At 50.1% G+C, this 13136-nt stretch overlaps 2 protein-coding genes across 2 annotated transcripts; both read left to right on the top strand.

The window, feature by feature from the left end:
• The first annotated feature begins 5393 nt into the window (after window positions 1-5393).
• Window positions 5394-7455, top strand: M406DRAFT_357239 (acid protease). The gene is made up of 6 exons (XM_040923620.1): window positions 5394-5754; window positions 5906-5960; window positions 6030-6482; window positions 6549-6753; window positions 6839-6998; window positions 7075-7455. Exons 1-6 carry the CDS (start codon window positions 5441-5443, stop codon window positions 7232-7234), a joined length of 1347 nt encoding a protein of 448 aa, XP_040774779.1. The 5' UTR covers window positions 5394-5440; the 3' UTR covers window positions 7235-7455.
• A 2700-nt stretch (window positions 7456-10155) lies between these two features.
• M406DRAFT_341234 (manganese lipoxygenase) lies at window positions 10156-12253 on the top strand (the record flags this gene model as incomplete). Its single annotated transcript, XM_040921637.1, has 5 exons — window positions 10156-10343; window positions 10411-10543; window positions 10655-11243; window positions 11308-11720; window positions 11774-12253. 5 exons carry the CDS (start codon window positions 10156-10158, stop codon window positions 12251-12253), a joined length of 1803 nt encoding a protein of 600 aa, XP_040774778.1.
• Between the last annotated feature and the right edge of the window lie 883 nt (window positions 12254-13136).

Below are 13136 nucleotides of genomic sequence, written 5' to 3'. Positions count from 1 at the left end.
TGTTCAGAGATGGTGTGCCCTATTGTGGGAATCTTCTAGATGGTTACCACTATGTTCCTCTAATTAATCAACGTGACCAGATGCGCTTTTCATATGAACGTGAACTGTTCCAGAACATTGAAAGAGAAGCAGTATTCTGAGATGCTCCATCTTCCCCGTGATATCACCAGCCTTCATCTTCATCATCTTCTTCGTCTTCATTGCCTAGATCTGCCATGGACATCACCATCCCGACCCCTTCAGACGCATCCTCCTCGTCCTCGTCATCAGAAACACCGTCAGAGCCATAGCTTTCCTCGTCAGAGGCATCTGTGGCGCGGTGGCCTGATCGAGACTGCTGGTACTCCATCTGCAGCCTCTTGGCTAGCGATACGCGTTTCGGCGGGGGAGGATCTTCGTCCGAGCTCTCCTCATCCTGGTCAGACGACGAGCTTCCATCGCTGACCTCCTCACCCGGCTGTGGTGCATCGTCTTCTTCGTCTTCGGAGCCGCTGGGTATGGCAGGACGTGCACGCCGATTTGTAGCACGAGATGGCCGGGAACCTTGTTCGCTTCCGGACTCACTCGGCTGTACTGGATGTTGATTGTCTTCATCTTCCGAATCAATCAGAACGGCACGAGGACGTTTCTGGCCGGCGCGAATTACTGACGGTCCAGTCTCTTGCTCATCATCGCTTCCGTCGTTGTCACTTTCGTCAGAGATCACCCTTCGGCGGCGGTTTGTACCATGATGTGTCTTGCCGTCCTCGGTGTTGCTGTCTTCATCGGAGTCGGATTCAAGGGCTTGACGCTGGAGACGAGCGGCGCGGTTGCGTAAATCCTCCTCGTTCCTAGCCTGTACGACACCATCATCCTGGTCGCTCTCGTCGGGGTCGCTGGAAAACCGAGCTTGTGTGGCATTAACCATTCCAAACGCCACATCAACATCAACATCATCATCATCGAGCAGATGAGCTGGAAGATCGTCTTCCTCGTCCGTGGGATAAAGGTCCTCATCTATCGGGTCGTCATCGATACCTTCACTCTCATACTCGTCCATGTCCTCACTTTCGTCCTCGTTGCCGGGAGTGTCTGCTGGCCCGTAATCGGACTTCCAATCGTCCCAGGAATGTTGCCAAGTTTTCATCTCGGCGAGGTGCTCGATTCCCGAGTCAAACATAAATCGGACCATCGGCCAGACTCTGGGAATATGCCGTGCCAACGATTCATGACTGGACACCTGGCCCTCCTCCGCGCGTTCGTCTCGCGACTGCCGTCTCCTTGGCCACGATCTCTTTTCATGGGGGTGCATGTCAAACAAGAACGGGTCCCCCTCAAAATGCGTATATCCCCATGGTGGGACATTTTCCAGCGCATTGTCTTCCAGCGCCTCGTCCAGGTTTTCGGAATCTCCAGTCTGTTCGAGGTTGATGCTGTCTGAGTCGCGATCTGGAAGTTGCTCTTCACCAGGATCGACGTATGCTTCAGTGTCAGGGAAACAGAACACCATCTCTATATACTGGGGTGAGAAGCCGTAGTCCTCTTCCTCGATCATCTCGACGTGGTACTCATGAACCGCTTCAGAGACACACCATGCCAGGTATTTTGTCCGCGTCTGGAGATTATCAACAAATATGAAAATGTTCCGCAGTCCAGGCAGCACATCGAGGATGTCGTCTACTTTCGGCTCGGCTCCAGCTTGAAGGGCAAGTTGCTGAAAGCCTGGTGCCATGTTTGCCGCGAGAGCGAGGGCCTCGCGTGCCCCGGAGGTATGTGGCGGATCCGAGACGAGGAACACAACATCCCGGCCTTTATGATATGGCACAACACCATTTCCATGGGGGAGCTCGATGCGGTCAGGCGAGGACTTGAGGGCAAGAACGCGACTCTCGTGGTGAACAGCAAGCACCGCCCTCATTGGCGCGGTTTGATCATGCACCTGTGAGGCAAGGATCATATCTCTCAGATTGGAGCATATGAACTCGAACACGCGGGGTCTCGGTCTTAAGTCAGGGCAGAACTCGTTCCAGATCATCTCGCGAACTTCCGGGGGGAGCTCCATAAATCTTGGGAAAGAGTCGTCGAGCACTGCACCATAAATGTCGAGGCTCGCACGAGAGCTGGCGTCAGAATCCGCCTCGGAAGCCTCAAGGGCCAGGTAAGCAGTTGCATTGCCATATTGGGCTGGTTGAGACTCGTCGACGCCGGATTCGTCCTCGATCGTTAGAGTGTCCTCATGATCAAGCTGAGGAACGCCGTCATCCGAGTCGCCGTCGAGGTAGACATCTTCTTCCTCTTCTTCGTAGTGGTACTCTGGCGCCATTGTGGGGCCCAGACCCTTTCAGGTGTGGGGCTCAACAGCTGAAAGGTGCAGCAGGGAAGAAGAAAAAAGGCGGCGCTCGCGCTGCGGAAAAATTGGGACTTTTGCAGTGAATGGAAATCTTTGAGGATGAAACAAGAGCGCTCAGCAGGGAACACGAGCCATTTTTTTGGGGCAAGGTCCCTGGGGGATGTCGGAGAGAAGGTGGTGGGTAGGCAACGAGGGACCAGGGAGGGAAACGCGACAGATTGCCCACGTTGGTGGGTTGGCCAGTAAGGTTGTGAGGATTCTGCAGGGCCCGGCCTTTTATTATATAAGCAACAAATCCTAACCCCCGAAACAACATAATCAATGTACTTTATGTAAGCAGTCTGGTGAATTTTGGAAGGTAAACCGTATGCGCGCCCAACCTTTTCTCAAAACTCTTCGACCGTCATCACTTACTCACTGTGCCGTGACTAGCGTCGAGCGCTGCATACCTTTACTTTCTTATCGTCAATAAGGTCAAGTCCCAAAATTCAAGTCCAGGTCCAGGCACAGGGTCTCATACCGGCATCACGTTTAACAACATCAGACAAACAACATAAGGACCAGGTCTTCTACCTGTGCATCTTGGAATATGGCACAGCCATCACCCATCAATGGCCTTATGTGTGCAATGAAATCCCATGTGGCCGGGTCAAATTCCCCGAGACTGATCCGGCGGTGTAAATGGCTGGTCTGCGAATCAATCCTCTTACGTCTTCAATAACAGGTGGCCAACATTTGGTAAGAGGTTGTTCAAGTTTCAAAGGCAAATTTATGTCCAATAATTAGGGAATTCCTAGTGCACCAAGCCACTGAGCGCTCATATCCATACAGATGTGTATGTATCTTGATTCCTGCCTGTATGGGCAAGCACGAGTCGAGGGTACAAGGGTGCCGTCAGCTCTTATTGGCCACTTGACCGCGAGAAATCAAAATTCAAATGATATAATATAACCAAAAAAAGAACTTTCTGGAGAAGAGGAGATTTCAAAAGTCAATGAGCCCATGGAAAGGTGCACGTATGAGTACGGCTGGAGTACAGTAAGAAAGAAAGGGGTTTCTGTAACAGAACAAAACAATTCCCCCCAGATCCAAAATCTACTCCAGAGCATGTTGTGTGCCTGTTAGATCTGCCATTATGGTTGGATGCAGATGTTTTCTCCAAGGAAAAGCTCAAGCTCATATCTCTATCACAGAAAGGTTCTATTTGGAAGTGCGCTACAGGGAAAAGGTAAAGAACAGGAAGGGAACCGAAGGGGAAAGCAGCCAGCGGGCTGAGGCTATCGGGGTGAAGGGCGCCTGCCACTAACAGAGCCCGTGACTCACTGGACCTCGTACATCTATTCTCTTCAGCTACATTTGCTAATTAATTACTTAAAGACAGAAGGTCTCCCAAACCTTCAGGATGACACATATGTGCAGTATGAGCGAAGATGGTCCAGCATATGCATGTGCTCAGCTCAAAGAAGGCAGCATGTTTTGAGGCCATACGATCTGCACTCGCCATTGCAGACGACCGGTAGGACCTACACAGCACCATAAGCAGCCTTAACTTGGCTTCAACGTAGGAAATAAGCACTAGGCCTATGGCGGAGGTGGAGAGTTAACTAAGGTATTGTACTCTGCGACGAACTATGCTTTATGCCAGGCTATTTCACTCACCTTCCATGAAGGGAGTGCATGTGGAGGCAAGGCACTGCAATAGATTTGATCAAAGGACACTACAGAGAGGCCATCTTGGAGCAAGGAGTTCGAGAAAGGGACAAGGTGTTCATGACCAGCACCAGGGCCACCACGGACCTTGGCAAATATCGAAAATCACCCAATGATTCAGAACCTTGCGCTGAGGATTATATTGGTCAGATCTACTCTATCTCTTATTAAGGTTCTACTAATATTGAACTTTCTGTCATTAGTGTGAAGACGTAGCAGTCAGGACCCTAGAAAGTACACTCGACGATGTTTTGACTGTTTGCATCATGACAGCACTCAGCCAAGAAAATGCTAGTTACGGCAGTTTGTATTCAATTTTGAACAACATGCACAATATCAATACTGATATTGTGCGAGGGCCAGTGACTCACTGTACGGCCTCGCCGTCCAGCCAACAGCCAGGCCTGTTCGTAGCCTCAGATAGTTCGGCCTCGTGGCTTTTCCTCTGTTTCTCTTTCCTCTTCAGCGTATCGCACTATGAGCCTTTTTGCCCTCGCATAGATCTCGCTCTAATGCTGGAGAGGCTTCTCTGTTTTGTCTTACCATTAGCACAGGCTTTGTAGACTTCCGATAAACACTGCTTTCGTTTTGGAAAAACCTTGTTCGGATTTCTGTTCTATCCCCCCCCCCCCCCACCCACTGAACTTATCTGAATTCCGGCTCTTCAATTCTTTCTTTCTTCGTAATTTTGTCTCGTATCTTCCTCCTTTCAATCTTGGGGGCTACTGGGTCAGAAATTATGTCTGACCACAACATTCATGCTTCGCCCAGCAGCTTCCCTTGATGATTCATAATCCATGAACGCATACCCTTGCCCACCATTAGGAAACAAGCTTTTTCATCCCATGATTCTGCAGAACTTTCCCCAAAGGCATAGAACGCCCGAACCTTCCTTTATCTATGCTACAGAACTATTGCCGTTGGCCGAGTTGACGTTACATCCACCCCAGGCTTGCCCCTGCTGCAGCGGAGCACTGACTTACCTATTCTGGAAGGACGTTGAGCCATCACGACTTATGAATGGTGGCGTGCGATAGCGATTTTGACCGGGGTCACCGAATCATAGCGGAGCAAATCTCCCTTCCACCAGTGCGATAGCAGATCGTGGTGCTCGCGAACGTTGGCCATCAACAACGCATGGCGGGATGCATGCAGCTTTGGTGCATAGTGCAGTTACCGGTACGGGCCGTACGGCATGGTTTTATGCAACTCCATTGCTTGCTTGGGTTTTCTTATCGCGCATGTGTTGACAAAGATCCTGGTGCTGAAAGCTTAAAAAGGGTCGCGGGCCCCCTCTTTGCTGGGGCGTTGAGTCCATTTGATCTGGGCGTGTCAACCGTTCTGCCTTGCTGTAGTCAGTCAAGCATAGTTTAACTTGGACGACCGAGCAAGTGCCTCACGATGGCTCATCTATTCAATACGGTCGTTGCCGTCACGGCGCTCATAAGCCCGGCCCTTGCTGCAACTCGGTCCTATACGCCAGTAGCCCGGCAAGCCAGCAGCGGCAATGTCGTCAGCTCAAATGTATTGACCCTGAAGAAGAGCACCAACGCGGCTAGGTCTGCTCAGTACCTCAGGTCTACGCGCAACGTCGTCGCCAACTCCAGCTATGCGTACGAGCATACGGACAACCTGTTGTCGGATGAATACATTGCCGAGATTGAGTGGGCGGGCGTACCAGTTGAGGTCATCATTGACACTGGTTCGAGTGATACGTACGTACTCTGAAGAAGCCAGATCGCCAGATCCTTCTTTCCATCTCTATGCTATGGACATCCTTGGGCACAAGAATTGTCTTGGTGGATGGCACTTCGGAAGTGGTCAATCTCTTTTCATGCGAACATTTGCTGACTTTAAGTTGTGAAGATGGCTGGTGCAAGCCGGATTCACTTGTGTGGATGAAGACGGCAATGTCCAGGAGGTAAGTTTCGATATGGAGCCATCTGGAGAACATATGATCAACATGACGCTCACAACTATCATCTCACAGGAGGCGGATTGCTACTTCGGCCCGACCTTCAACGGCACTTTCGATGAGGGCTCGATTGCGGATGAGAATTTCAACATTGAATACGGCGATGGCGAGTTCCTGACAGGCGTCTTCGGCTACGAAAACGTCACCGTTGCCGGTATCACGGTCGATCATCAGCAAGTGGCCTTGGTCAACTATTCCTACTGGTTTGGCGACAGCGTGACCAGCGGCCTGATGGGTCTGGCCTACCCTCTGCTCACCAGTGCTTACGAGGGATCGGACCCCGACGCCGACTCTCTGGAGACCCAGGTCGAATACAACTCCATTATTACGACTATGATCAACGAGAGCCTCATCGACCCTGTTTTCAGCTTGGCCCTGGAGCGTAACTCCGACGGTGGTTATCTTGCATTTGGTGGCCTACCTCCAGTTAACTACACTGGATCCTTTGCGACCACGCCAATTTTGATGGTCAGTTTTCCCCACTTATCTAACCTTTCAACCCTCGTTTCAGACTGTAGACTGACCGTGAACCAGATCGAGGTTTACGACGAACCTGAGATGGCGACTCAGTACAGCTTCTACACTATTATCGCCGACGCGTATATCTACGAAGGGTCGAGCAACCAAACCGATGCACTTGCTGAGTCCTGGAGCGAGGCATATGCACCAGAGACTGTCAATACCACCCAGTTTCCCATCATTGTTGACAGCGGCACAACTCTGTTGTACCTGCCAACTGGTATGTTACTTCCGTTTGAGAGACATTGAATCACGTTCTGCGGTGGTTTGTTGTTCATGGAAAGCTGACTTGTCTATCCCCCTAGAACTGTACGATGATATAGCGGCTCTGTATGATCCCGCTGTGGTGTACATCGATGATCAGGGTGCTTCCTTTGCACCATGCGACGCCAGCGTGCCGTATTTGGGTGTTCAAATCAATGGCACTGTCTTCGATATCAGCGAAGCAGATATGCTGATGCAAGAGTACGTGAAAGCACAATATCATCTCCTCGAAATAGACTTCTTGACGCGACTGAAGAAGCTGACTTCTATCAACCAGGTACACGGTTGAGCTGTCCGGCACGGAGTACTGCTTGATTGGACCTCAGGATGGTGGCTCCGAGGGCCCGTACATTCTCGGCGACACATTCCTGAACAACGTCATCGCGGTGTTTGATGTTGGCGCGAGTGAGATTCGGTTCGCGGAGCATGTGTACTAGGCCACGACATCTTGAAGGCTTCCCAAGAATAATGGATGTAGGATGAATATGGATAAGGAGTCCACAGTCTTGTACATAGGGTCTAAATCAAGTATCAAGCACATCATGGAGGAGAAACAGCTTTGGGCCGAATCTCCGAGGTGTGTCTGGGCCTTGCAAAAAGTCCTTGACCGCCTCAATTCCGTAGCCGAGAGTCATTTCTTTAACCCGATGATCACCTATAGTACAAATCTGTTCCGAAGTGTTGCCGGACCTTGAGACATCTTTGGTGTTACCTTCATTCAGTAAATGATGACAGCCTACGCTCATTTATTTTGACACATATGGTCATTGACTGTATCATTTGGGTCTGCTACGAAAAGGCGCTTCTGAGGCAAAGGGCCGTAGTGGTACAGTGATTTTTGTAGATTCAATTCTAAATACACTCGATCAGAGTACTGGGTAGGATGCGATTTGATATTAGAGCTACCGGTTTATTAATAATGATTACAAGTTAAACAAATGTTGCCGGGGCCCCATCCCGGCACTCACACAAGGCACTACCATCTGAACTATTTGAATTAAACTAGTGTTTTCGTTTATGGTAAATTGATCAGCGAGACGTGCGACTCTTACTTACGCGCTGCAAAGTTCCATGCTATTTTCGAGTGTACCAGAGAGAGGAAAACCCCACCACGCGTTTCTGATTGCGCGCACACGGGAGTAACGTTTCGGAGGAGTCCGTCGAGCGCCACGCCCTCAATTTCCAGCTCAGATGCAGAAGACGGCTGGTTTTCACCGCTCATTTCAGAAGGAATTGAACCTCCGAAAGAATCCCACATTGCATATTTGGCGTCGGGGAGAAGCCAGCGCAAACGGCGGTCGGAACGGGATCGACCGCTTGCATGAAGTTGGGCGTAGCGTATGCAGCTTGCAAGGCCAGAGGGAAAAGTACTTTTAGGATTTCTCGTAGTTCGTCAGGGATTGCAACTTGAGAGGCTTTGTTTTAGGGCTGCTCGATGATCGGCTCGAATCGCGACTGATGAGCGAGATCATGATATGATCGTGCCTGACAGGGGAACGGCGAACCAGAGTAGGCATCGCAATGGCCGTCTCATGTACTGCCTACTGTTTGAGAAACGAAAAGGCCAAGTAGGTCAGAATCGGATTTCGACACTATCAGATTGTGTCCAGCATAGTCAACCCTTTATCGGATCTTTTTTGTCATGAGCACCCCGTGATCAACGGTCAGAACAGGGATTCTCAGGGTCTCATGTCTCTTAAAGCCAGCCATGGTTTGAGAGGTAGCTTTGGTCAGATCGTTGGGGACACCGCATCAGAGTATGTTGATCATATTAGCTTGAACAAGCTTAAATATACTCATTTGACCGATTGTTCGAACCGCAGACTGTACCTCCTAGGCCTAGTATGAATCTCTTGACGGTGAGCGACCAGAATGACGAGGTCCAATCAGAGCCGGATTGTCTCGGCACACGACAGATATCTCTGTTCATTCACGCTTAGTTAACGTCTGCTCTAAAGAAAACCGTTGATGCTGGCTTTGTTGTACGACGAAAGTTTTCCACATCGTGGCTGGTCGTAATTGTATCGGAAGTCGTCTTCTGAGTGGCGCATCTGTCAAACCGCGTTTTCTGCAGCACGAATTCAGCTTTGTATATTTGTCTTGCTTTTGATTTTCCCAGCCATCAGCTGTGGCAAACTTAGTGTGGTCTGCACAGGAAAATTATTGGGCAGCGACTGGCCACGTATTTCTAACAGGCTGATGGTTTTACCGCATGTTGTATCACTGTTCAGTGTGGGATGTATGAGCCCTCAGCACCGTAGGGGAGGGGTGATAATGCCATACGGTAGTGGCGCACACTCTCACCGTTGCGAATAGTTGTACAAGGCCGCAAACTATGTTAAATGAATTGTGCTCAATCGGTTCCTAGTTCATTCCATGCCCGATCAACTATCGACACTACTCAATTTATTTAGTATGCAGTCATTTTGACACTTGGGCTAATAGCAGGTAAGGCTCGCTTTCAAAGTCCCCTGTAGGCGCCAAGTAGGTGCTTCTTAGTGATGCCCAGCGGTCAAGTTGCTTTTGACGACTCCCTAGGTTACCACCAGACGGGTCTCCATATTGAGTGACTATTTGAACAGGGGGTCCTTTTTCTGCTTAGTATGAAATGAAAATTCGTCGCTCGAAGTTTCTGGTCTTGGACCAATACAATCCTGCGCAGTGAAGCCGTGCTTATCCACAGAGGGTGTACGAGAGCGAACACGAGGTCAAATATACTTATGTACTGTGTCTGATGGGTGTGCATCAAGCGGCTAGGGCCTAAACCAGTTGCTTTCGTCATGCCGATTTTTCACTCAATCGTTTCTGCGAGTTGCGTCGGACAATTTCCTCTGCCAATGAAGCTCTGCGAATATCGATCCTGGCTGGCTTTCGCCTGGCGCCCCCCCCCCCCACCCCTTTGGAACTAGGCACGTGCTAGGCGACGACATGTTCTAACCAAGTTCGATGCAGAGAAGAATGGGGCTTTCTTGCCGTCTGTAAGACGAATTGTGGGGTCAAACGCTGGCTTGGGTACATTTGAAGTGTTGTGCTTACGACCGAGGGTTGCAATGTAAAATGACCCTGGCTACACGTGGATGCAACGATCCTTCGCAGGGGAAAGAGGGATGAAGGACGGAAGAAGGAACACAGGGCCTGTCTCGGCGCGGCTTTGTACAGGCGAAGAGCCGCAGAGCGGCGCCCAACAATTGTCTGTTCCATCAGCGGGGAGAGTAATCCTCCATTTATGGGGCACATCAGAAGAATGCGCTGGCCTCATTTAAATATGATTGTCGCCGCCAGCGGTCGAATCTAATACGGGATTCTTCATGTTCAATCCCTTGTCGTCTCTTTTCCTTGGAAGGGCATCTCATCCACAATGTATCTTTCACCGTTTTCACTTCTAACACTCCTTAATCTTGCCTCTTCTCATGCATATGGTGCTGTAATACCACAACGGAAGTCTCCATACCTGCCTGTCCCGTTTCAATTGGGTCGTCGGGTAACGGCTGGGGCTTACACTATAACCGCAGATGATAGCAATCAAACACAGAGACTCGAGGCAATGTATGTCCATCAAGGAGAGCATGGCGATTGTGATTCATGGAAACTGATAATTGTCATTATTATACAGAAATGCCACGCGCGCAGGATTCCTTTACGGACCTGCTGTTGGCGGCGGACCCTTTTATCCTGCAGGCCCCGTGGGCAATTTGACGGCGAGTGAAGACTCGGCCGCCCTCGACGCCGATGAGGAGGCCGAGGATGTCTTGGACACTGAAGATAGTGACTCGGAAGTGACGGCGTATACACAGGGAGCGGTTTGTGGACATTGCACCCTGATCCGAGATATCGAGTCTGATAGCAAAACAAAATAGTTTGGCGACCTCTCCACGCTGGAAAGTTACGTACAGCTCTACGACAACGAGTGGACACATTCGCTACCAAATGGTCCTGCGCCGGGCATCCTCACCAACTACACCCAAGACCTTGTCTTCTCAATGGAACGCTTAGCAAACAGCCCATTCGCGGTGAGGAGGCTCAACCCGTCAAGCGATTCACTCCCCTTCCAGGTCGAGGACTCCATCGCGCAGAATGTGTCTGGCCTGACACTAGAGAGCTTGTTCTCAGCTGGTCGCCTCTTCTATGTGGATCATACCGACATCGGGACCCTCCCGACCAACGGGCGGTACACCGCAGCGACCGATGCGTATTTCGTTATTGATGCGACGTCTGGAGATTTCCTGCCCTTGGCTATTCGGACGGGGGTGGGAGCAGACCTGATCTATACGCCTACAGATAAGGCTGATGACTGGTTGTTGGCTAAGATCATGTTCAATGCCAATGACTTATTCTTTGCTCAATTCAACCATCTAGCAGCTACTCATATGGTGGTTCAAATTACCTGGATGGCAGCTATCCGCTCCCTCAGCACTGAGCATCCTGTCTACGCTATATTTGATCGCCGTAAGTATAGACTATCCTTTCATACAATGTTGTGTACTTAACTAACTGGTCTTTTTATGATTAGTCGCTTACGAAACATTTGGAATTCAACCTATTGCAGCTGCGATGCTGTTCGCTCCCGGGGCTGCAATCGATGAGATTTTCCCTGTTAGTGGCACGACAGCACAGAACTATGCAAGTGACCTGTATTTCAACGGGAAGGGCAATTTCCAGGCCAACTATTTCTTGACGGACTTGCAAAATCGAGGACTTATCAACTCGACGATCGGCCCCGAGCTTACTCACTTCCCTTTCTACGAGGATGCTGCGGTTATTTATAACGCAGTCGAGACCTTTATGACGACTTTTGTCGACTCTTACTACACCACAGACAGCGCGGTTGCGGCTGATACAGAGTTACAAAATTGGGCCGAGGAGGCGAACGGCCCAGCTGAGGCGATGGGCTTCCCTACAACCATCTCAGACAAGGCCACGCTGGTGGGCATCCTCACGCATATTGTAAGATGTTTCCAAAGAAGCAAAAGGAAAAGAAAGATCAAAACAAGACCGAGTCAATGCTAATCTCCCTCATTAACACACAGGCTCACCTTGTCACCTCGGCGCATCACTCTGTAAACACCAACCAGTTGGAATCCCTCAGCCTGACGCTGCCTTTCCATCCTGCAGCACTCTACGCACCCATTCCAACCACCAAGGGCAACACCTCGGTCGTCTCGTTCCTGCCACCCTTTGAACAATCCGATGCGCAGATCTTCGTTTCCGCCGGGTTTTCGCGGCCCCTGCTCGCCGGCACGAACCGTTCGCTTCTGCACATGTTTGACGACGAGAGCATGTTGAATCTCATGAATGAGGAGACGGCCGAGGCGGCCGCCACATTCAAGAGCACCATGCAGGCGTTTAGCGACGTGGTCGCAGCGAGAACCTTTGATGCAGAGGGGCTCTGCCAGGGGATGCCTTTTGTGTGGCAGGCATTGGATCCCAACGTTGCGCCTTACTCCTCTGCTATCTAGAAAGAGACGGAAGAAGATTCTAGGGACTCTTGTGCACTGGAGCATTATACGTATATATATACACTAGGATGGCGGGTGATTTCTACTTGTAAAATGGAGGTTAAAAGCGACATGAAGCCACGAAAGCGTTCAGTTCATCGTACATATTTAAGTTTCAAGGATACACAGCTACTTGAACCAAGCAGGCTGCCCAATTTGGGGCGGTGGGTAACCAGAATAAGAAGCTGCAAGCAAGTCAGTCCTGCTTGTCAGTTTTGAGAACGTGTGGTGGTCTAATACAACATAATTGCATATCAAGACTCGCACAACATGAGACATAATTGCTGCCACAACCACTCGAAGCACATGCGACCATACCTAGTGGAAAACTTGGGATCCCGTCTGCTCTCCCCTAAATAAGCCACTAAGGGCTGGATTAGTAGTCAAGTGGGTGACCATTGGCGAATACCCGGTGTTGCATGTTTTGCCTTTGGGTTTTCTTGATTTTTTTTCTTACCCCCCCCCCCATCCTTTCCCTGGTCTTTCTTCTTGCTTCTACTTTTCTTCCTCTTACTTAGTGGCATCAGCATCGATAGGGCTGACGAGCCGTGAGCGGGTTTTGGGGGCACCGGAGTTGTGCATTGTTAGACGAAAAAAGTACTGTGTCCAGGGTGGGGTGGGTGGAAACCTTCTTGAGCCCATGTCGTCGTTGGGTTGGTAGTATCCCGATGGGCCACTGTGGAATTTTACTGCCGTGAATAGATACCATGTAATTTGCAACAAAAGGTAAAAAAGGGTGGGTATGGTTGACCTGCAGAGTGGGAGGATCACATCAGATTGATAGGGTCCTTTAAGATACTAGTCAAATTGACGATGCAGGTCAATTGCAGAAGCACACGCGCTA

This window comes from Cryphonectria parasitica, assembly GCF_011745365.1.
Source record: "Cryphonectria parasitica EP155 unplaced genomic scaffold M406scaffold_6, whole genome shotgun sequence".
Classification (NCBI taxonomy): Eukaryota; Fungi; Ascomycota; class Sordariomycetes; order Diaporthales; family Cryphonectriaceae; genus Cryphonectria; species Cryphonectria parasitica.
Note: the sequence above shows the minus strand (reverse complement) of the source record. Positions and strands in the feature narration are given on the sequence as shown.

Bases quoted from the DNA above. Each gene is read 5' to 3' on its own strand.
- M406DRAFT_357239 (XM_040923620.1), top strand. From the start codon at position 5,441: ATGGCTCATCTATTCAATACGGTCGTTGCCGTCACGGCGCTCATAAGC. The intron at 5,755-5,905 runs GTACGTACTCTG...TAAGTTGTGAAG, and splicing joins GACACTGGTTCGAGTGATAC to ATGGCTGGTGCAAGCCGGAT. The intron at 6,999-7,074 runs GTACGTGAAAGC...TCTATCAACCAG, and splicing joins GCAGATATGCTGATGCAAGA to GTACACGGTTGAGCTGTCCG.